A 22583-nucleotide genomic window follows, 5' to 3' on the forward strand; every position below is an offset into this window, starting at 1 on the left:
GCAGGTTCCCTGCTGAGCAGGGAGCCTGATGCGGGGCTCGATCCCAGGATCCTGGGATCATGACCTGAGCCAAAGGCAGACGTTTAACCATCTGAGCCACCCAGGTGCCCTAAAATAATTTGTTTTAGTATGAAACTTAAATTTATTTATTTTTTCTTTTTCATGAGTATTAAGGAGGGCACTTGTGATAAGCACTAGGTGTCGTAAATGATGACTCCCTAAGTTCTACACCTGAAATTAAAAGAATCATTTACATGAAAGACTCTGGACTCCATGAAAAAAACTGAGGGTTACAGAAAGAAGGGGTGTGGGACGATGGGGTAACCAGGTGATGGGTATTAAGGAGGGCACATGTGGTGATCAGCACTGGGTGTTATAGGCAACTAATGAATCGTTGAACACTACATCAAAAACTAATTATGTACAATATGCCGGCTAATTGAACATAATAATAAAAAAATAAAAAATAATAATAAATTTAAAAAAAAGAAAACCATTTAAGAAAAGCTACAGGAGTCAAAAGAATGTGGTACTTGCAAAAGGAGAGATATATAGATCAATGCAATATAACTGAGAGTCCAGAAATAAACCCATTTAACTTTGTCAATTGACTTTTGACAAGGAAATGAAGAATGCTCAATGAAGAAAGAAGAATCTCCTCAACAAATGGTGTTGGTGAAACTGGACAGCCACATAGAGAAAAATGAAACTGAACCCCTATCTTATACCATACACAAAAATTAGTTCAAAATGGATTAAAGACAGAAACATAAGGCCTGATAATGTAAAACGTCTGGAAGAAAATGGGGAAGAAGTTCTTTCACATTGGTCTGGGCAATGATTTTCTGGCTATGACACCAAAAACACAAACAACAAAAGCATAATCAAGTGAGACTATATCAAACTAAAAAGCTTCTGCACAGCAAAAGCTTATAGCATTATTCACAATAGCCAAGATATGGAAACAACCTAAGTGTCCGTCAACAGAAAAAATGGATTAAAAAGATGTGAGATTTATATATATAAATAATATATATCTATTATATATATAATATAATACAAAATACAATACTGTATTATAAACTTCAAAATTGCTAAGAGACTAGATCTTCATTTTTCCCACCACAAAAAAGATGAAAATTACATGACTTGGTAGAAGTGTTAGCTCACACTTTGGTGGTACAGCAGTCCCCTCTTATCTGTGGTTTCCTTTTCTGCAGTTTCAGCTACCTGTGGTCAACTGCATTCCAGAAGCAGATGATCCTCCTCCTGATGTATTATCAGAAGGTCAACAGCAGCCTAATCCTGTATCACAATGTCTACGTCATTAACCTCACTTCATCTCACCACATAAGCATTTCATCACCTCACATCATCACAAGAAGAAGGGTGAGTACTGTACAAAAGATATTTTCAGAGAGACAGACTATATTCACATAACTTTTATAACAGCATATTGTTATAATTGTTCTCTGTTTTGTTATTGTTTATTACTGTTAATCTCTTACTCTGCCTAATTTATAAATTAAACTTTATCATAGTTACGTATGTATAGGAAAAACATAGTATATATAGGGTTTAGTACTATCTGCTGTTTCATGCAGCCACTGGGGATTTTGGAACATAACCCCCAAGGGTAAAGGGAACTACTGTAATATTGCAACACATAAATGTATCAAATCAACATATTGTACACCTTAAACCTGCAATGTTATATTTCACTTATATCTTAGTAAAAAAAAAAGTTAATGGTACTATCAGTGTTGTATGGTGACAGATGGTAGCTACACTTTTTTTTTTTAAAGATTTTATTTATTTATTTGACAGAGAAAGAGATAGCGAGAGCAGGAACACAAGCAGGGGGAGTGGGAGAGGGAGAAGCAGCCTTCCTGCCGAGCAGGGAGCCCAATGCGGGACTCGATCCCAGGACCCTGGGATCATGATCTGAGCCAAAGGCAGACGCTTAACGACTGAGCCACCCAGGCGCCCGGTAGCTACACTTGTGTGAGCACAGCATAACATATAGTTATCAAACCACTACGTTGTACACCTCAAACTAATGTAACACTGTGTGTCAATTATACTTCAATAAAAAAGGAGCTCAAGAAGTATTTTTAATTATCACTGTAAATCTCATAAGAGCTAGCAAAATAGAAGTCAATGTCCAGCTCCCAAGAAGCTAATAAGCACAGCCAATTTGTTTTCTTCATTGTTGAAATAGTTCACTGTTCCTTGTTTTATAGTTCCTTATGCAGCAGAGTACTTAGCTTTGCATTTTCTTTGTATATCTTATGGAAAATGTAAATAAAATTAATTTAAAATATATGAAATAGAATTTACACACATCAGAATAAGATGCTCACACTATGACAAGCCCATAGAAACTGAGGCTAAGATGTGGAATAGCAGAATCATGGCCCTTTTCATGCTCACTTTTGGGCCAATATTCGCTGAGTGGAACAGGTGTAAAATTGCCATCCCTATTTACCTAAACTGTTCCCTTCCCCTAACTTTCTGATATACACCAGCACACTTCCCACAAGCAAGCACATCAAGTTAGATGTGACCTAATTAACTTCACTGTCTCTGCTTCAGTTCAGATTTCAGAGTAATATTCTCATATTTCTTCAAAACTGTGGCCTAGTGACTCATTATTATCCACTTTGATAACTGAAGATAAACGGTCTGGGGAAGGGGTTCCCGAGGCAGGCTGATGAGGAGCCCTGAGCATGTGTGGCATGTGTTCACCGCTCTGTCAGATCACCACATCACGAGCTGAATCTGGAGTTCCATAAGTTAGCCAGGCCATCCTTCCCTCGTCTCTCCAAAACCAGCCATGCTCAAACCTTCCCACTGCTTTCCTTAACGAACCAAAATGGCTCTTCAGCAGGCTTATCAGAAGTCCGCCCTCCCCCGTCCAAGCAGCCTGTGAAGTGCACTCTTGACATCCTTGTTGCGGAGGCTGTACACAAAAGGGTTGGCCAAAGGTGTAATGGCAGTGTACATCACAGCAGCCACCATGTCCTTTTCCTGAGAGTTCTGGGAAGGAGGCTGGAAGTAGACCCAAATGATGGTGCCATAGAGGAAGCCAACCATGGTGAGGTGGGATCCACAGGTGGAGACTGCATGGTGGCGACCAGCAGCTGAAGGCAAACGTAGGATGGTGGCCCCAATACGAGCATAGGAGAGTACAATGAGGGCACAGGGACCTAGCATGAGGAAGCCACCCTCCAAGAATATGGCCAGCTCATTGGAACGTATGTCAGAGCAAGAGGCTCGCAGAAGTGGTCGGTGGTCACAAAAGAAATGGGGAAGTTTAACATTGCCCTCAGCATCCCCAGCCCAGTAAAGAGGCAAGAGAAGTCCCACATGCAGCATGGTATGCACTATAGACACCACCCAGCTCAAGGCCAGTAAGAAGGCACAGAGTTGGCGATTCATCACTGAATGGTAGTGTAGGGGATTACAGATGGCCACGTAACGATCTAGAGCCATGACAGAAATAACAAGTGTGTCCGTAACTCCAAATGCATAGAAGAAAAAGAACTGGGCCAAGCAGCGGGCAGCAGAAATGGCTGGGTAATTAGAGACCAGATGGGCCAACAACTGGGGCAGGGTGACTGTGGACAGCCCCATGTCTATCATGGAGAGACCACGGAGCAGATAATACATAGGTGAGTGGAGCCTGGAGTCCCTGGAGATAAGCAGCATTAGAGTCATGTTCCCTATTATGGTGACCAGGTAAATAGCCAGGAACAGGAAGAAAAGGAGACCTGGGGAGACTCTAGCTTTTGAGAACCCAAGGAGCAAGAAGACTGGAGAATGTGAAGCATTAGGGGTGCAGCCCATGATGAGTGACAATGAGCCTGCCTGAAAGAGAGTTTGAATCAAAGAGCAAGTCATAGGTAGTAGGCTGGGGATCATAATAGCTCTAGTTGTTTTATTTATGTTATTCAAGCTCCTTAATGACTTAAATTCAACTGACCACATGGCCCTTCTGCTAGGTCTATGACTTCACTCCTGTAACTTATTAAAGCATTTTTTCCTACTTCCTTTTCATCCACTCTAGTGGCTCATTTTCTATAATCTATAAACCTTGACAAAGTCCCTCAGCCAGTTATAAACCCTTCATTCAATAGTGTCTTTTCATCCTACTGCTGCTTATCTCCTTCCAATGGCAAACTTCATGAAAAAATTCCTATACTCACTGGCTCTAACTCTTCATCTTCAATTCACACTTCATCCCACTGTAATCCTCGTGATTTCTTCTCTCCGAACCTGTAAGGAACATAATGTATCATTTAATATGTAACATATAAAGAAATGGTTTATTATAAATAGTTGATTTTTATAGTGAAATTGCTTCAGGTTGTCATAAAGTAACTTGTTTTTACTCTTGATTCCATTTTGTTGGTTAATGGCATCACCATAATCATCCATCTGGTTGTCCAAAGCAAAAGCTGGAGGAATCTCTCTCTCATCTCCTCATATTCAATCACTCCTTGACTTCCACATTTATCCTTACGTTCATCCTTTGTCCTTAATCCACTCACACTGTTTAAGCTTCAGCATCTCCTACCAGTGCTAACTTCATAGCCTCATGACTAGTTTCTCTACTTACTCCCCTGATAGATCTTCCATACCGATGCCAGAAGAAAACTTTCAACATGTGATTCCCTATTTAACGAGTCAGGGCCTTCAGAATAGAATCCAAATAGCTTCATCTGGCTTTTAAAGGACTTTTGTTGTCAATAACTAACCTGTCTTAACCAAGTTCGTGCTGAGACATCTACCCAGTATGTTTAAAACTAGACAGTTCTTTTTTAGTTTTCTGAACATGGTAAGCTCTCACATTTCTGTAGATCTTCACATGTTATTTTGAAAGCTTCAGCTTGCTGAAATATGAGGTACTAAGCACCTTCTCACTTAACATAGGTATAAATTTTGAGAAAATATAACAATCATCCTTTTAAATTCATAACTGAGTGTTTAAGAATGTAAAGGAAATACAAGGGTTGATAATCAAGGAGGGATATGAAAAACTAATCTCTAAACTGTCCACAAGGAGGGCATGTGTTGTGATGAGCACTGGGTGTTATACACAACTAATGAATCATTGAACACTACATCAAAAACTAATGATGTACTATATGCTGGCTAACTGAACATAACAAAAAATAAAATACAATAAACTGTCCACAATGGCATAGTGGTGGTGGTAACAGGTAGGTGTGAGGGGTATACCATTAGTCTTCATTGTCCAGAAGCTAGACAAATAACCCCGATGGTGGAACAGGATGTGAGAGTGAAGGCCTGTGTGAGGCAAAAGGTAGACACCACCACATTAATTCAGGACATTCTAAAGGGTAAGCCTTCAATGAAAGAATATACACAAACAGGAAAATGTATATATATCAGTGTCTACAGGACACCCAAAGAAAACTCGTATCTCTCATCCTGTACTTCCTGGAGAGGGAATGTCTTCCATGGGAATGCAGTTATCGGTCTGTACAGCACATGGAATGGATAAGCTTAATTATAAGACACATATGATCCTAGACCCTCAAACTGAAAAACTAACATAAAAATCATTCCCAGACTGGTAAAAGCCTTGGGATACCTTTTAGAAGCAAATATAAAACTTCTCCACAAGGAGTTGCAGACTCCAGACTGTATAGGAATCCCACAAATAAAAACCAACCAAAAAGATGAGCTCACAATTCAAAATTACTAAACAAACACAAAACCTATTTATTATGAAGATAATCAGCAATCAACAAGTGATAGAATTACCTCCCCCTAAATATCATAAAATTAAATAATCTGTTAGGAATTATAATTTATGTTTAAAATACTCTGTATCTAAAAGAAGGAATAAAGACTGTAAGAAATAAGATTTTATAAAAGTAAAATACAACAGATTTGGAAAAGACCAAAAATGAATTACTAGAAAATACAATATTCACATTCAAAATAAAAACTCAGTGGATGGCTTGGACAATGACTGAAGAGAGTGGCAAGTTCTGAGGAAAATACCCAGAAGACAGTACAAAGTGACCAAGATGTGGGGAGAGGAGTCAAGACTTTTGGGGGGAAAAAAATAAGGAGATCCACTATACACTGAATAAATCCAAGAAAAAAATCAATGAGAAAATAGAGGAAAGGAAATATTGAAGAAACAAACTGAGAATTTTCCAGACTTAATTAAAGAAATGAGGCCTCAGATTGAAGAATCACAATGACTCCCAAACAAGATAAATTTTTTAAAATCCTTGCATAGACACTACATTAGAGAAATTGCTATAGAGCAAATAAAAAGATAAAATATTTTTTTACCTTACTGATTATTTTATTTTCTTTTTTCCAAGTTTTATTTAAATTCCAGTTAGTTAACCTACAGTGTAATATCAAAGTGTAGGATTTAGTGATTCATCACTTACATACAAAGATAAAATATTAAAACCAAGCAGAAAGAAAGGAAAGATTACCTACAAAGGAAAGATTAGACTTTCTGACAGAAGACTTCTCAGCAACAATAGACTCTAGAAGGCCTCATACATCTTTATCCCAATGGGTTCTGTAGAGGCAGCCTTCTCCAATTGTCCTCCATGCACATGCTCCCTTACTCAAATTTTCTTGACATAATACTTAGAGTTGTAATTTTGTTACATGTTTTCTTAAACTATCTTTTCATTTTGAGTTCCAATTTAAAAACATCATGTCCTGACAATGAAATCTGTATGAGATTGGTTCTCAAGCTTCTTGAGACTCACTCTGTGGTTAAGTGAGCCTGTGGAATACAGAAAATGGCAGCCCCAAAGCAAACTCACAATGTCTAGAAACTGCGATATATGATAGAGATGACCTTCTCAGTGTTTGAAGGAGAGGTTATTCAGTCAAATGTACTACCACAACTGCATATACCTATTGTAACTTGTGGTTTACTCATAGTATACATCAGTAGAAAGCAGAGCCACATGCATCAATAAATATAAGTCTCCAAAACATAATATTAACTTTAAAAATACCAGTTCAGAATGACAGGAAAATATGACATATATGAAGATTTAAAGCACGTAAAAATATTGTGTAGTATATATACATATATATGTATAGTATATATACAGTATATGTATAGTATATACATACATATAGTATATGTATAATATATACATATAACCCCATATATAGTATATGTATAGTATAGTGTATGTATAGCTACTATACTGTATAGTGTATGTGTGTGTGAATACATATATATACATATATGTATTCTAAAACCATGCATAGGATAATGAATGCTTTATTTGAGATAGTGGTTACCTTTGGGGAAGGAGGAAAGGATAGAGGATAGGAGAGAGAAGTAGTCTGGGTTTTTTTTTAAGATTTTATTTATTTATTTGAGAGAGAGAGAGAGACAGAGAGAAAGAGAGAGAGCACGAGTGGGGATAGGGGCAGAGGGAGAAGCAGACTCCCCGCTACGCAGTGAGCTTGATGCAGGCTTGATCCCAAGACCCTGGGATCATGACCTGAGCTGAAGGCAGACGTTTAACCAACTGAACCACCCAAGCACCCAGTAGTTTGGGTTTTAACTGAATCTGTAGCCAACCAGTTTTTTAAAAATAAGAATTGAAAAAAAAAAGAATTGAAACCAAAAAAGGTGAATCTTAAGTATTTTTTAAAGTTGGATGCTGACTGTATGTATTGTCTTGGTTTCCACACATTTTTCTATATTGTGAAACTTTTCTTACTAAAATATATAAACAGTAAAGGTAAGACTAGAAACAAAAACATAGAAGCTTTAATTTTCTTATATTTTCATTATTTATTCCTTCATAAGACTAAGTATACCATTCTAGCTCAAAATAACATCCACCTCAGTTAATTCAATCCCTGTACACACACAACACTGGGACACTCATGGAGAATCCAGAATTAGGTATTATCTATCTTAGAACTGGGAGAACCAGAGGTTTATTTCCAAAACAATTTTCTAAAATCTTGTGGAAGAGAGGAAGATGTCAAAATACATGTGAAATGTTAACTATCAGAACTATAATGAGCCAATGAGCCTAGACATTTCTCTAAATTGTCTTCCCCTAACTCCAGGCATGTTCCCTGTTTCCAGTTACCATTCGTATTTCTCTGTCTTGCTGTATTAAATTCTACATTAAGTTTCTAATGGAAGTTCTTTCATTTGGGACTGACTCTAGAAATCTACAGCCAGGGACAAGTTTAGACAGGACTCTGGAATAGAAGGGAGAAATCATCAGCAAGACTATAATAGACAAAGGTGGAGGGCTCATAACTGCCTACATTTCTCCAGCCTCAGGAGCCCAGGACTAGATTAATCATAATCCCTCACTCATGCTACACCCTATTCATCAGTCCAAGTATCACCAGCTTGCTTGCTCCCTTAGTTTTGAATACTATTATAAACACCCATTAACTTGATTTTAACACAGAAACTAGAACACTGATTATAATTCATATCTATGTATACATCAGCTCACCCTGACACTTCCTGCCTAAGGTAACCAGTCCCTTGAATCTTGGATTAATCATTCCCTTTCTTTCATCAATACATGTTTATATTTGATATATATTTACTATAGGTATTCCAAGAAGAATATTGTTAAGTTTGAAATGATCTGAAATTTATAAAAGGGTAATAAAATTTAAGTAATTAGGGATTACTCAATTTTATGTCTGAATATTATACTACTTAGATTCAATGATATTATTGGGTACAGCTGCAGCTTATTTATTTTTCATTGCTACATAATAGTCCCTTGTATGAATATACCACAATGTATTTATCCATTCTCTGTGATGTGTATTTGTGTTTCTTAGTTATTCCTGCTACAGGGTATGGGTCAAAGCAGACATAGTTTATATTTCTGTGCTCCAAGTTACTAACTCTCTCATATGCGCAAGTTTCTTGACTTGTCTGAGTCATGGATTTCTAAGATTGACATAGAAGCTATTTTTGCAAAGTTGTTAGAAGAATTAAATAAAATGCCTATTACTGTTTACAAAATTTTTAAAATGTGATCACCTCAAAAGATGAAGAAAGTGCATTTGAGAGAATTTGATACCCATTCATAACCAAAATCTCTTAGCATACTGGAAATAAAAAGAATAACCCAATAAAGTTCATCTAGTATTAACCTACAGTGAAAGTCATACTTGGTGCATCTCTAAAATAATCTCACTGAAGTTTAGGAACAAGCCAAGGATGACTACTATCAAAAGCTCTTATTCAACATTGCTTTGTAAGTCTTAGCCAATGAAGTAATGACAAGGAAAAGAAATAAAATGAATATTCAAAATTTTAAAAATATATATTTCATATTTCATAATCTATTAACCATTTGCTCCATCTTGTATAGTTAGTTTAATTAAATATAGTTTGCTTATAAAGTAATTTATTCAAATTTTGCTTCCAAGGTTATCAATAGACAGTCCTCATCATATACAATGACCTGTAATGGTGGTAGTAATAGTAGTAGTAGTAGTAATAATAAAATAAGTAACATTTGTGAACCCCTTGCTACATGACAAATAGTACAAAACACTCTACATGCATGATTTTATTAAACCTGTACTCTATGAGGTAAATACTATTTTATTCTCATTTTACACATGGGGAAACTGAGGCATAGAGAAATTAAGCAACTTGCTTAATATTGCACAGCAAGTCAGTGGCAGAACTGGAATTTTAACACAGAGAATGGTCAACATCTCAGCCACTGCTTCTTTCAACCCTTGATTTTCCTTCTCTATCAATGGCATTCTTAATCACTATCCCCCATATTCTTGATATTTGGTTTTTTCCAATCTCCTGAATACTGTAAATTGTGAATTTCATTCTCCTTTCAGTGGTTAGCTCTTTTCTATATTTTTTTCTCCCTTCTTCCCCCATTCCCTTCACTGTGCAGGCTCTTCAAGAGCAAACCTGAAGAACATATCCAGTCCTAGAGCCTCACTGACCAACTTAATGCTAATTATTCATAAATCAACATCTTCAAACCTGGCCAACTTCACTGCTACAGTAAAGGGCTGAAGGATTCATCTTACAGTTTTGGTAAAAAATGAATCACATAATGAATCAGAGTATATCAGGGAGGGTTAACAATATAGGTGAAGGATATAGAGAGAATATGAGGACTGGAAGAGAAAAGGAGATGGAAGGACACTCAAAAGAGAAGCAGGAAAGGAAGCGGAGTATGGAGTGGGGAACAAAACGTAGATCTAATCACTATGAATCATTCACACTGGGGATTTTTAATAATTTATAAGAATAATTGCCAAAGAATATTTTGCTCTCAAAGTACAATTGTTACTCCAAGCAGGGATTAGCAACCCTGAAATCTGTGCCTCAGGAAATATCTGACAGGAAACAACAGAAGGGATGAAGTTTCTAAAAATTAATCTAAATACCTGAGTTTGCTTATGGTTCCCCAAAAATAATTTTAGCTAGATCAACTGCAGAAGGTAATCACACAGTCCAGAAGATCATTCATTTATTTATCCATCCATTTGTTGATTAATTCATCAGTTCTACAAGTATTGATTTCTTACCTATGATGGTACATTAAGACAAACCACACAGTGGTTCTGCCATAAGGAAGCCACAGTGGAGAAAGAGGGGAAGATAAACAGTGGATGAAAAACAGTGTGGGGGCTCAGTCATTAAGCATCTGCCTTTGGCTCAGGTCATGATCTCAGGGTCCTGGGATGGAGCCCCGCATCAGGCTCCCTGCTCTGTGGGAAGCCTGCTTCTCCCTCTCCCACTCCCCCTGTTGTGTTCCCTCACTCGCTGTGTCTCTGTCAAATAAATAAAAATTAAAATTAAAAAAAAAAAGAAAAACAGTGTGGTAAGTGATATGATAATATATGCAAAGGAGTTTGTGGAGCTTATTTGGAGAATGTTCCATCTCAGCCTTAGGTGAGATCAGGGATGGGCTGAGGGCATGAAAAGGTTTCTGGGAGATAGCAAAATCACAGGAGATAGCAAAAACACATAAAAATTCTCTTCGCTGACGCCAAAAGTGCCCTCCATTTTACTCAGAGAGCTGCTAGTATTCTGAATGAATAATGTGAATGTTATATAACTGTGTGTGTGCGTGTGTGTGTGTTGTGTATAAGCTGTAAGTATCTGACAAAAATTCAGAAAATAATTCTTGAAAAGCAGAAATTTACTCTCAGTTGAGAGTTTCTCCTAAACTTTACTTACTAAAGTTTCAGCCTTCTAAAAATAATTGTGTGCTGTCACAGAGAGACGACTGGGAAGAACAGTGAGAGTCAGAAACATGGAAATGGAGATGGTGGAGGAAAGGACAAATGGAAAGAGATAATGAAGAAAGAATGCAAAGTGGTGGGGAGAGAGAGAGAAGAGAAACGCACAATGGGAAAAGGAGTAGAGTGAATGGATGAATGAAAGAAACATAAGGAAAAAATAGGAAGAATTTTGATGTGAGAAGAGCAGAATTAAGGGTGGGAATTTTATTTTTAAAGATTTTATTTATTTGACAGAGAGAGAGAGAGACAGCGAGAGAGGGAACACAAGCAGGGGGAGTGGGAGAGGGAGAAGCAGGCCTCCCGCGGAGCAGGGAGCCCGATGCGGGGCTCAATCCCAGGACCCTGGGATCATGACCTGAGCTGAAGGCAGACGCTTAACGATTGAGCCACCCAGGCGCCCCAAGGGTGGGAATTTTTTTAATGACTGGGGCATAGATAATGAGCAGAAATAAGATTTTTTTTTTTTTAAGAAGAAAGGAGAAAGGCATGTGGATGAAGAGTGAGAGGAGGGTGATAATGTGGACAGGGTAGAAGGAGAGAAGAATAGAGAGTGTCGTGAAATGGTGGCTATAAAGGGAAAGTGAAGGCAAGTATGAGAAATGGAACATCAAGAATAGGAACAGAAGGGCGAGCTGGTAAAAAAGATTGTCAGGATGGAGAGAGAGGGTAATGGCTGTGAAGATACAAAGCACAAAGGATGATGTTAAACAAAATGGGTTCAGAGTGAGAGATATCTAAAAGACAGAGAAATACAAGAATGGGTCAAGGAGAGACAAAATGGAGAATGAAGGCTAGTTCTACCCTCACACTCACCTGTCAAGAAAGAACTGCTCTAATTCTGGACTTTGTGGCTCCAGCCTACTGGCCGACCCAGGGATCTGGCCATGGTGCTGAAGGACAGATCGGTGAATGGGACCTGAAGTCAGGGCTGGTGAGGTTGGGTGAGATTTAGAGGTTGTGGGGCCCCAGAGACCTTTCCCCTAGAGTCTCCTGGAGGAAGGTCAAGTACAACATCTGCCTCCCATAAAGCAAGAAAGTGTGGACACGAGCTCAAGAGAAAGTTAAAAGCACTGTAAGCTCCTCCCGACAACTCCACTCCACTCTTCCAAATGGGAGACGTAAGGTCATTGTCTATGCCCAGGCAACCCCAAATGGCAGACACTGTGTATCATTATCCCAGTCATTTACACCATCATCATATTATTATTTCCCTATAATAATTAAGTATTATGCAATGGCCAAGACCAGAACACTGAAGCTAAACAACAACTGAGTATAATTCTGGGACATACCACTTGCAAGTTCTGTGGATTTGGCAAATTATTTAGCCTCTCTGAGGTTTTACTTCCTTATCTATAAAATTATAATAATATCTAATTCTTTTTTAAAATAATTGATTTAGGGGCACTTGGGTGGCTCAGTCGTTAAGCGTCTGCCTTCAGCTCAGGTCATGATCCCAGGGTCCTGGGATCGAGCCCCACATCAGGCTCCCTGCTCAGAGGGAAGCCTGCTTCTCCCTCTCCAATCCCCCTGCTTGTGTTCCCTCTCTCGCTGTGTCTCTCTCCGTCAAATATATAAATCAAATCTTTAAAAAAAATATCATTGAGAATCTACTGAATACCAGTCCTTGTCCTAGACACTGGTGACCCAACAATAGAGAAGATAATATATATTTCTTCCCTCATGTGTCTCCCAGACCAGCTGATACAGAAGTAATTACAAGTGTAATGAATGTTTTAAAAAGAATTAAGGAATAATCTTGGGGGATGTCTAAATCAGCAAGGCTTTGCTTTTACCATGTGATCTCTAATGCTCAGAACCCAATTAGGTAGACTTTATTAGTCCTATTTAAAAGATGAATATATTGAGGGGCACCTGGGTGGCTCAGTCAGTTAAGCAGCTGACTTTTGATCTCAGCTCAGGTCTTGATCTCAGGGTCATGAGTTCAAGCTCCCCAAGATGAATATATTGAGACTCAAATAAGAAAAAGTGACTGGGCTGATGTCACTGAGTTTGTGATGTATGGACCAGGGAGTCAAAGACAGATGTGCTACCTCCAAACTCGCGAGCTTTCCAGGAGACCAGGGAAAGGAAAATACAAGTTGCTGGACCATACTTAAAGCTCCAAGGCATGTTCAGGTTTAGAAACAGAGCAATTTAATTCAAAGTGTCCTTTTTAACATCATCAGAAGAAATACTATTGCAGTACTTTTCCAAAACTGAAAGCTGCTCTGCTCATTTATAATTTTTGGAGAAAGAAATATCCAGAAAAGTAGAAAAACATTTTAAACCAAAGACTTCCTCTTGGATTTAGATATATAGTCACCAATGAACCCAAAAAATGCACTTTATGAACAATCATTATCTTCTTTCCTAGTCATGTTTTACAGCTTTCTATGATTATCTAAGACCAATTTTTACTTTAGGTGTCTCACAGAAAACAATTTATTTTTCTTAAAGATTTTATTTATTTATTTGACAGAGACACAGCGAGAGAGGGAACACAAGCAGGGGGAGTGGGAGAAGGAGAAGCAGGCTTCCCGCTGAGCAGGGAGCCTGATGCAGGGCTCGATCCCAGGACCATGGGATCATGACCTGAGCCGAAGGCAGACGCTTAACGCCTGAGCCACCCAGGTGCCCCAAGACAGAAAACAATTTAAGAGCAAAAAGAATAATGTTATTTTTAAAGAAAATAATGTTATTATTTAAAAGCAAAAATAATGTTATTTTTAACATTAACTGGAATGAAAATGAAACAAAACAAACCTGAATTTACGACAAGCATATTTAAGTTTAATTTACATTAAGACCTTGTTTTCAATATGGTTAGGTGGTTAGCAAAAGATCGTTGGTTTTTATTTTTTCTTATTGTAGACTAAGGTATTTTGCAGTCTAACACCTGAAAAAAAGTTCTTTTAGATTGCAATGATAAGTTTTATTATCTCTCTCCCTTTGATTAGAGTTGATTATTTCTTTACAGAAAAATTCTTCTGATTTTATTTTTTCATTCTCAAAGAGGAGCCTTAGATGAGTATGATTCCATATTTTACCTTTGATATTTTACTTTGTCTTAATATGACTTGTCCAATTGCAATCATTATGAATTTTTGTACACTTTTTCCGCCTTTTCTTTAAGGGTGCACCTGGGTGGTTCAGTCGGTTTTAAGCATCTGCCTTCGGCTCAGGTCATGAACCCAGGGTCCTGGGATTGAGCCCAGAGTCGGGCTCCCTGCTCAGCAGGGAGCCTGCTTCTCCCTCTCCCTCTGCTACTCCCCCTGCTTGTGCTCTCTTGCTTACTCAATCAAATAAATAAATAAAATCTTAAAAAAAAAAAACTCCGATAGATAAAAGAGTATTGTCCCAGCATTTATATCTTCTTGAGGTATTGACTCTTTTATCATTATATAATGTCCTTCTTTATCTCTTGTAACAACTTTTTTACTTAAAGTCTGTTTTGTCTGATATTAACACAGCTCTCTCTTGGTTACTACTTTCACTGAATATCTTTTCCATTCTTTTACTTTTGCTTGTGTCTTTTTTTTTTAATTTAATTTTATTATGTTATGTTAGTCACCATACAATACATCATTTGTTTTTGATGTAGTGATCCACGATTCATTGTTTTCATATAATACCCAGTGCTCCATGCAGTACATGCCCTCCTTAATACCCACCACTGGGCTAACCCAGCTCCCCACCCCGCCTCCCCTCTAAAACCCTCAGTTTGTTTCTCAGAGTCCATAGTCTCTCGTGGTTCGTCTCCCCCTCCGACTCTCCCCCTTCATTTTCCCCTTCCTTCTCCTAATGTCCTCCCTGCTATTCCTTATGTTCCACAAATAAGTGAAACCATATGATAATTGACTTTCTCTGCTTGACTTCTTTCACTTAGCATAATCTCCTCCAGTCCCATCCATGTTGATGTAAAAGTTGGGTATTCAACCTTTCTTTTTTTTTTTTTAAGATTTTATTTATTTATTTGAGAGAGAGAGAATGAGAGAGAGAGAACACATGAGAGGGAGGAGGGTCAGAGGACGAAGCAGACTCCCTGCCGAGCAGGGAGCCCGATGCGGGACTCGATCCCAGGACTCCAGGATCATGACCTGAGCCGAAGGCAGTCGCTTAACCAACTGAGCCACCCAGGCGCCCCGGTATTCAACCTTTCTGATGGCTGAGTAATATGCCCACTCTTGCCACTATTGTTCAACATAGTACTAGAAGTCCTAGCAACATCAATCAGACAACAAAAAGAAATAAAAGGTATTCAAATTGGCAAAGAAGAAGTCAAACTCTCTCTCTTCACAGATGACATGATACTTTGTGTGTAGACTCCATTGACAAATTACTAGAACTCGTACAGAAATTCAGTAATGTGGCAGGATACAAAATCAATGCACAGAAATTAGTTGCTTTCTTATACACTAATAATGCAACTGTAGAAAGAGAAATTAGAGAAATGATTCCATTTACAATAGCACCAAAAACCATAAGATACCTCAGAATAAACCTAACCAAAGAGGTAAAGGGTCTATACTCTAGGAACTATAGAACACTCATGAAAGAAATTGAAGAAGAAGCAAAAAGATGGAAAAACATTCCATGCTCATGGACCGGAAGAATAAACATTGTTAAAATGTCTATGCTACCCAGAGTGATCTATACCTTCAATGCCATCCCAATCAACATTCCAATGACGTTTTTCAAAGTGCTGGAACAAACAATCCTAAAATTTGTATGGAATCAGAAAAGACCCTGATTGCCAAGGAAATGTTGAAAAAGAAAAACAAAGCTGGGGGCATCACCTTGCCTGATTTCAAGCTATATTACAAAGCAGTGATCACCAAGACAGCATGGTACTGGCACAAAAAAAGACATATAGACCAATGCAACAGAACAGAGAGCCCAGATATGGACTCTCAACTCTACGGTCAAATAATCGTCGACAAAGCAGGAAAAAATATGCAATGGAAAAAAGACAGTCTCTTCAATAAATGGTGCTGGGAAAATGGGACAGCCACATGCAGAAGAATGAAACTCGACCATTCTCTAACACCATACACAAAGATAAACTCAAAATGGATGAAAGACCTCAATGTGACACAGGAATCCATCAAACTCCTAGAGGAGAACATAGGCAGTAACCTCTTTGTCATCAGCCACAGCAACTTCTTTCAAGATACATCTCCAAAGGCTAGTGAAACAAAAGCAAAAATGAACTTTTGGGACTTCCTCAAGATAAAAAGCTTCTGCACAGCAAAGGAAACAGTCAACAAAACAAAGAGGCAACCCACAGAATGGGAGAAGATATTTGCAAATGACACTACAGATAAAGGGCTGGTATCCGACATCTATAAAGAACTTCTCAAACTCAACACCCAAAAAACAAACAATCAAATAAAAAAAAATGGGCAGAAGACATGAACAGACACTTCTCTGAAGAAGACATACAAATGGCTAACAGACACATGAAAAAATGTTCATCATCATTAGCCATCAGGGAAATCCAAATCAAAACCACACTGAGATACCACCTTATACCAGTTAGAATGGCAAAAATTGACAAGGCAAGAAGCAACAAGTGTTGGAGAGGTTGTGGAGAAAGGGGAACCCTCTTACCCTGTTGGTGGGAATGCAAGTTGGTACAGCTACTTTGGAAAACAGTGTGGAGGTGCCTCAAAAAATTAAAAATAGGGTGCCTGGGTGGCTCAGTTGGTTAAGCGACTGCCTTCTGCTCAGGTCATGATCCTGGAGTCCTGGGATCGAGTCCCACATCGGGCTCCCTGCTCAGCAGGGGGTCTGCTTCTCCCCCTGACCCTCCCCGCTCTCATGCTCTCTCTATCTCATTCTCTCTCTCAAATAAATAAATAAAATCTTAAAAAAAAAAATTAAAAATAGAGCTACCCTATGACCCAGCAATTGCACTACTCGGTATTTACCCCAAAGACACAGATGTAGTGAAAAGAAGGGCCATATGCACCCAATGTTCATAGCAGCAATGTCCGCAATAGCCAAACTGTGGAAAGAGCTGAGATGCCCTTCAACAGATGACTGGATAAAGAAGATACGGTCCATATATACAATGGAATATTACTCAGCCATCAGAAAGGATGAATACCCAACTTTTACATCAACATGGATGGGACTGGAGGAGATTATGCTAAGTGAAAGAAGTCAAGCGGAGAAAGTCAATTATCATATGGTTTCACTTATTTGTGGAACATAAGGAATAGCAGGGAGGACATTAGGAGAAGGAAGGGGAAAATGGGGAGGGGGGAATTGGAGGGAGAGATGAACCATGAGAGACTATGGACTCTGAGTAACAAACTGAGGGTTTTAGAGGGAAGGGGGATGGGAGGATGGGTTAGCCTAGTGATGGAGCACCAGGTGTTATAAGAAAACAGTGAATCGTGGATCACTACATCAAAATCTAATCATGTATGGTGACTAACATAACATAATTAAATTAAATTAAATTTTAAAAATAGCAATGTATTTAGAATATTGTCTTTAATGGCAACAGTAATTAGCTAAAGGCACATTATTTTGATAAAAGTTAAACCTACTTCCTCCATGGTAGTTGGTTTCTTCTCTAGAATAGCAAAATATTTTCTTTAGAATTAAAACTTACTAATTATTCCTTCTAATTATAATAGAGTTCTCAGGAGAAAGAGTGACTAGCAGAATGAGTGTGAATTACAATAACCTGGTGGTTGTCATTCAGTATGTCTCCTCTTTGATACAAATAGCATGATTAAAATGAATATTTTATGGTTTTTTTCTAATATTATAAGAATAAGTATTGATATTTCATGATGGGAAAGAACTGAGTAAGAAATAGATGAAATAACTGTAGGACCAGAGAACTAATAGAATAATAGTTACTGTCTTCTAACATTTGAAAATATATTGCTTAGGTAGTTACCTTTGTCCATGGTTAGGTCAATTTCATAAATATTTCCTGAGTACCCTCTGCAGTAAAGGCTGGGTGTTAAGTGCTGTGGAAACCTAGTCTGTAAGATACAAAGGGAAAAATAATATTTCTTTTCCTCAGTGCTATATATCTCCAGTGAATAACAAAGTGCAGCTCATGGGAAATACATAACAAATATTTATAAACTGACTGGGACAAACATAGATGAAGGAACATTATTCTTGACTTCCTTGATTCCAAATTATTGTATTTAACTGAATCTAAAATCACTTGTAAGATACATTATTTTATTTTATTTATTTTATTTTTAGATTTTTATTTATTTATTTGAGTGAGAGAGAGCACATGAGAGGGGGGAGAGTCAGAGGGAGAAGCAGACTCCCTGCTGAGCAGGGAGCCCGATGCGGGACTCGATCCAGGGACTCCAGGATCATGACCTGAGCCGAAGGCAGTCGCTTAACCAACTGAGCCACCCAGGCGCCCTAAGATACATTATTTTAATGTACTGTTGAGAAAAAAAAATGCCACCAATTATTTGTGACATGCCATAGATTTAGATGCATCCCAATATGAGATGTTAAAATGTAAAAATAAAAAAGGAAATGGGTCATATAATCCATAAAATGTGGTAGCTGGATCATGAACAGTTTAGCTCACAGTGTCTAGAAACAGGCCTAGATTTGAATCAGGGCACCAAGGAATAGTAGACTTTATGCTGAAAGTCTCTGCTTTCAAGTTTAATCTGGCAAAGAAAAAAATAGGGCAAAATTTTGAATCCATTAGTCATCTGAAAGCTGTTTCCTAACATAAAATATATACAATGGAATATTACTCAGCCATCAAAAAGAATGAAATCTTGCCATTTGCAATGATATAGATGGAACTAGAGGGTATTATGCTAAGCGAAATAAGTCAGTCAGAGAAAGATAAGTATCATATGGTTTCATTCATATATGGAATTTAAGAAACAAAAGAGATGAACATAGGGAAGGGAAGGAAAAATAAAATAAGATGAAAATTGAGAGGGAGGAAAACCATAAGAGCTGCTGAACTCTAGGAAACAAACTGAGGGTTGCTGGAGGGGAAGGGAGTAGGAGGAAGGGATAACTGGGCGATGGGCATTAAGGAGGGCACTTGATGTAACGAGCGCTGGGTGTTATATGCAACTGATGAATCACTGAACTCTACTTCTGAAACCAATTTTTAAAATGTTTTTAATTTTGTCAAAGCAAAACAGAGAGGCCTTTTTGTGCAGTGGATTGATTGCATGGTTTGGCTTCAAACAGCCCTTGGTTCAAGTTATATTTCACCAGTTACCTTATTTTTCTAAGTCATTATAAAATGAAGGTAATAAGTACATATGTTATGAGGTTGTTTTGTGGTTTACATGAGAAAGGCCTATAAATTACTAAGTACATAAATACAAATTACTTTCCTTTAACTGGATAATTATATGAAAATGAACATGATTTGTGTTTAATGGAAATTTGGGTACTAAGGGAATAGAGAAGTCAGATACTTCATTTCAATCAGATAATCAAGAAATGCTCCCTGTAGGGGGGCTGCATTTGGACCTAGAGACCCAGGAGAAAGGAGATCAAAGATTGAGGTAGTTGAATTGTAAGATGGGATAATAAACCAGTTAAGTGACAGGAAATGGGCAATATGTGTCTGGCATGTTGGGACTCTGATGTATAGATTCTGTGTGCTTTCATGAATTCAGAATAGTAAAAGATCTAAAACTGGTGGCTTTCCCGAGTGGTGGTTGCAAAGGATCATAACCAAATATCTGAGCAGCAGACTTGAGAATTGGCTAACAAGGGAAGGGTGACCTAAAGTTGGGTTAAAAGTCTATGACATTCCCATTCTTTACAGGACACAGCTACTAAACTAGCAGTTGTACTTAAATTTGAGAGAAGCAAAGAAGCCCCTGACCCAACCACACATAGTGGGCAGCCTTGGCAGGCAACAAAGCCCAGAGGGCCAGGCTCACACACTAGAGTGCTTACAACAGTCAAAGCCAGACCTTGCAGCCAGCTGCACCAGAGGCCTGCCCCACCTACCATGCACCACAGTAATCATGGCCAGTCCTCTTAGCCACACAAACCAGGAGCCAGCCCCACTCACCAGCATGCCTGTAAACATTGCAGCCAAGCCTTACAGACTGCTATGCCAGGGGATAGCCCCCCACACCAGCAAAACACCAGCAAATACACACCAATCATGACCCAACCACAACAGGAGGGTGCATGCATCCCTCATAGGGGATACCCTGAAGGCACTTGGCTCAGGTGACCAAGAGTGTTTGTGCTACGGGGCCCCACAGGACACCTTCTACATAAAGTGACTCCATTAGGACCAGGAGACATAACTGACATATCTAATGCATAGAAACAAACACAGAGAGTTAGGCACAATGATGACATAGAGAATCTGTTCCAAATAGAAGAACAAAAAACCCACAGAAAAGAACTGAACAAAAGAGATAAGAAATCTACTAGATAAAGAGTTCAAAGTAATGGTAATAATGATGCTTATCAAACTCAGGAGGAAAATGGATGAGCCACTGTGAGAAATTCAACAGAGAGATAGAAAACATAAAAAATAGCAAATCAGAGCTGAAGAACACAATAACTGAAATGAAAAATACACTAGGAAAAAATCATAGCAGATTAGATGATGCAGAAGAATGGATCAGCAATCTGGAAGACAGAGCAGTGGAAATCACAGCTGGAACAACAAAAAGAAAAACAATATTAAAAATAATAGTTTAAGGGACCTCTGAGACAACATCAAGCATACTGACAGTCATATTATAGGGGTCCCAGAAGGAGAAAAAAGAAAGAAAGGGACAGAAAACCCCTTGAAGAAATAATGGCTAAAAACATTCCTAACCTGGTGAAGACATACAAGTCCAGGGAGCACAAAGAATCACAGATAAGATGAACCCAAAGAGACCAGCACCAAAACTGATTATACTCAAACTGTCAATGATGAAGCAGAAAGAGAAAAAAAAAAACCTAGTTATGTACAAAATAACCCCCATAATAATACACCTGTAAGAATGGCTATTATCAAAAAGACAAGCTATAACTAGTCCTGTAAGAACGCAGAAGAGAAAATGCTCATGCACTGTTGGGGGAAATGCAAAAAGGTAAAACCACTATGAAACACAGCATAGAGATTCCCCCCCAAAATTAAAAATAAAATTACCATAAGATCCAGCAATTCTACATCTGAGTATTTATTAGAAGACAATAAAAACACTAATTTGAAAAAGATACAAGCACCTTTGCAGCATTATTTACAATAGCCAAGATATGGAAGCAACCTAACTCTCCATCAATAGATGAATAAAGAAGATATATATAATGAAATATTATTCACCCAGTAAAAAGACTGAAATCTTGCCATTTGCAACAACATGGATAAACCTAGAGGACCGTGCTAAGTGAAATAAGTCAGACACAGAGGCACAAATACTGTATCATTTCACTTACACATGGAATCTAAAAAACAAAACAAACAAAACAAAACACAAACAGGATCATAGATACAGAGAACAATCAGATAGTTCCCAGGGGCGATTAGGGTGGGCAGGGAGGGGGACTGGTTGAAATAGGAGAAAAAGATTAAAAGGCTCAAACTTCCAGTTATAGAATACATAATTAAAGGGGATGAAAGTTACAGAATAGGGAATATAGTTAACAATATTGTAACAACTTTGTATGGTGACAGATGGTAGCTAGATTTATCCTGGTGATCACTTTGGAATGCATATAAATGTTCAAAAACTATGTCCATTGTATTAACAGTTCACTGTATTAGCACTGAAATTAATATATTATTGTATGTCAATATTTTGATAACAAATCAAAATAAACTTGAGGAGGGGAGAGCAGAAGATATTCATGATGTTGAGGTGCTCTGAGATAGTTGTCCTTAAGACAAATGAAGGCACTAAGGGGAAGTCCAAATCAAAGCTTCATAGTTCAAGAAAGAAACTAGGCCCAGATGTCCCTGCCTGGTACTCCATCCTCAGTGCTACATGGGACATACCAAGGTAAGCCCTCAGAGAGGTTGCAAGAGCCAGGGACAGAAAATTATTATCTATCATGACGCCTTCACCAGGCTAAGCACATGTTACTCTATGCACAGACTGTTGAAGACAGGGATGTGGGGCCACTTGGGGAGGGAGAACCTATGTAATTCCTCTGGATCCTTGGAGACAATCCTGCACAAAGTTAATATGTGTTCTTCTTCTTATTCTCTCCCCCACCAAACACCAGAGATTTAGTGACACAGCATCAGCGGATACTCCCATGAGGGAAGCAAGGGCTGTAAGTATCTA

At 38.2% G+C, this 22583-nt stretch overlaps 1 protein-coding gene across 1 annotated transcript; it reads right to left on the bottom strand.

Annotated features, from left to right (window-relative positions):
• Positions 1–2895: 2895 nt before the first annotated feature.
• On the bottom strand, positions 2896–3849 carry LOC110581669 (olfactory receptor 1B1). The gene has a single exon (XM_021691583.1). The coding sequence runs from the start codon at positions 3847–3849 to the stop codon at positions 2896–2898; it is 954 nt and encodes a 317-aa protein (XP_021547258.1).
• Positions 3850–22583: the final 18734 nt, after the last annotated feature.

The sequence above is a fragment of the Neomonachus schauinslandi genome, chromosome 13, assembly GCF_002201575.2.
Source record: "Neomonachus schauinslandi chromosome 13, ASM220157v2, whole genome shotgun sequence".
Classification (NCBI taxonomy): domain Eukaryota; kingdom Metazoa; phylum Chordata; class Mammalia; order Carnivora; family Phocidae; genus Neomonachus; species Neomonachus schauinslandi.

Excerpts from the sequence above, each read along its gene's own strand:
- LOC110581669 (XM_021691583.1), bottom strand. The coding sequence starts at position 3,849 with ATGGGCTGCACCCCTAATGCTTCACATTCTCCAGTCTTCTTGCTCCTT.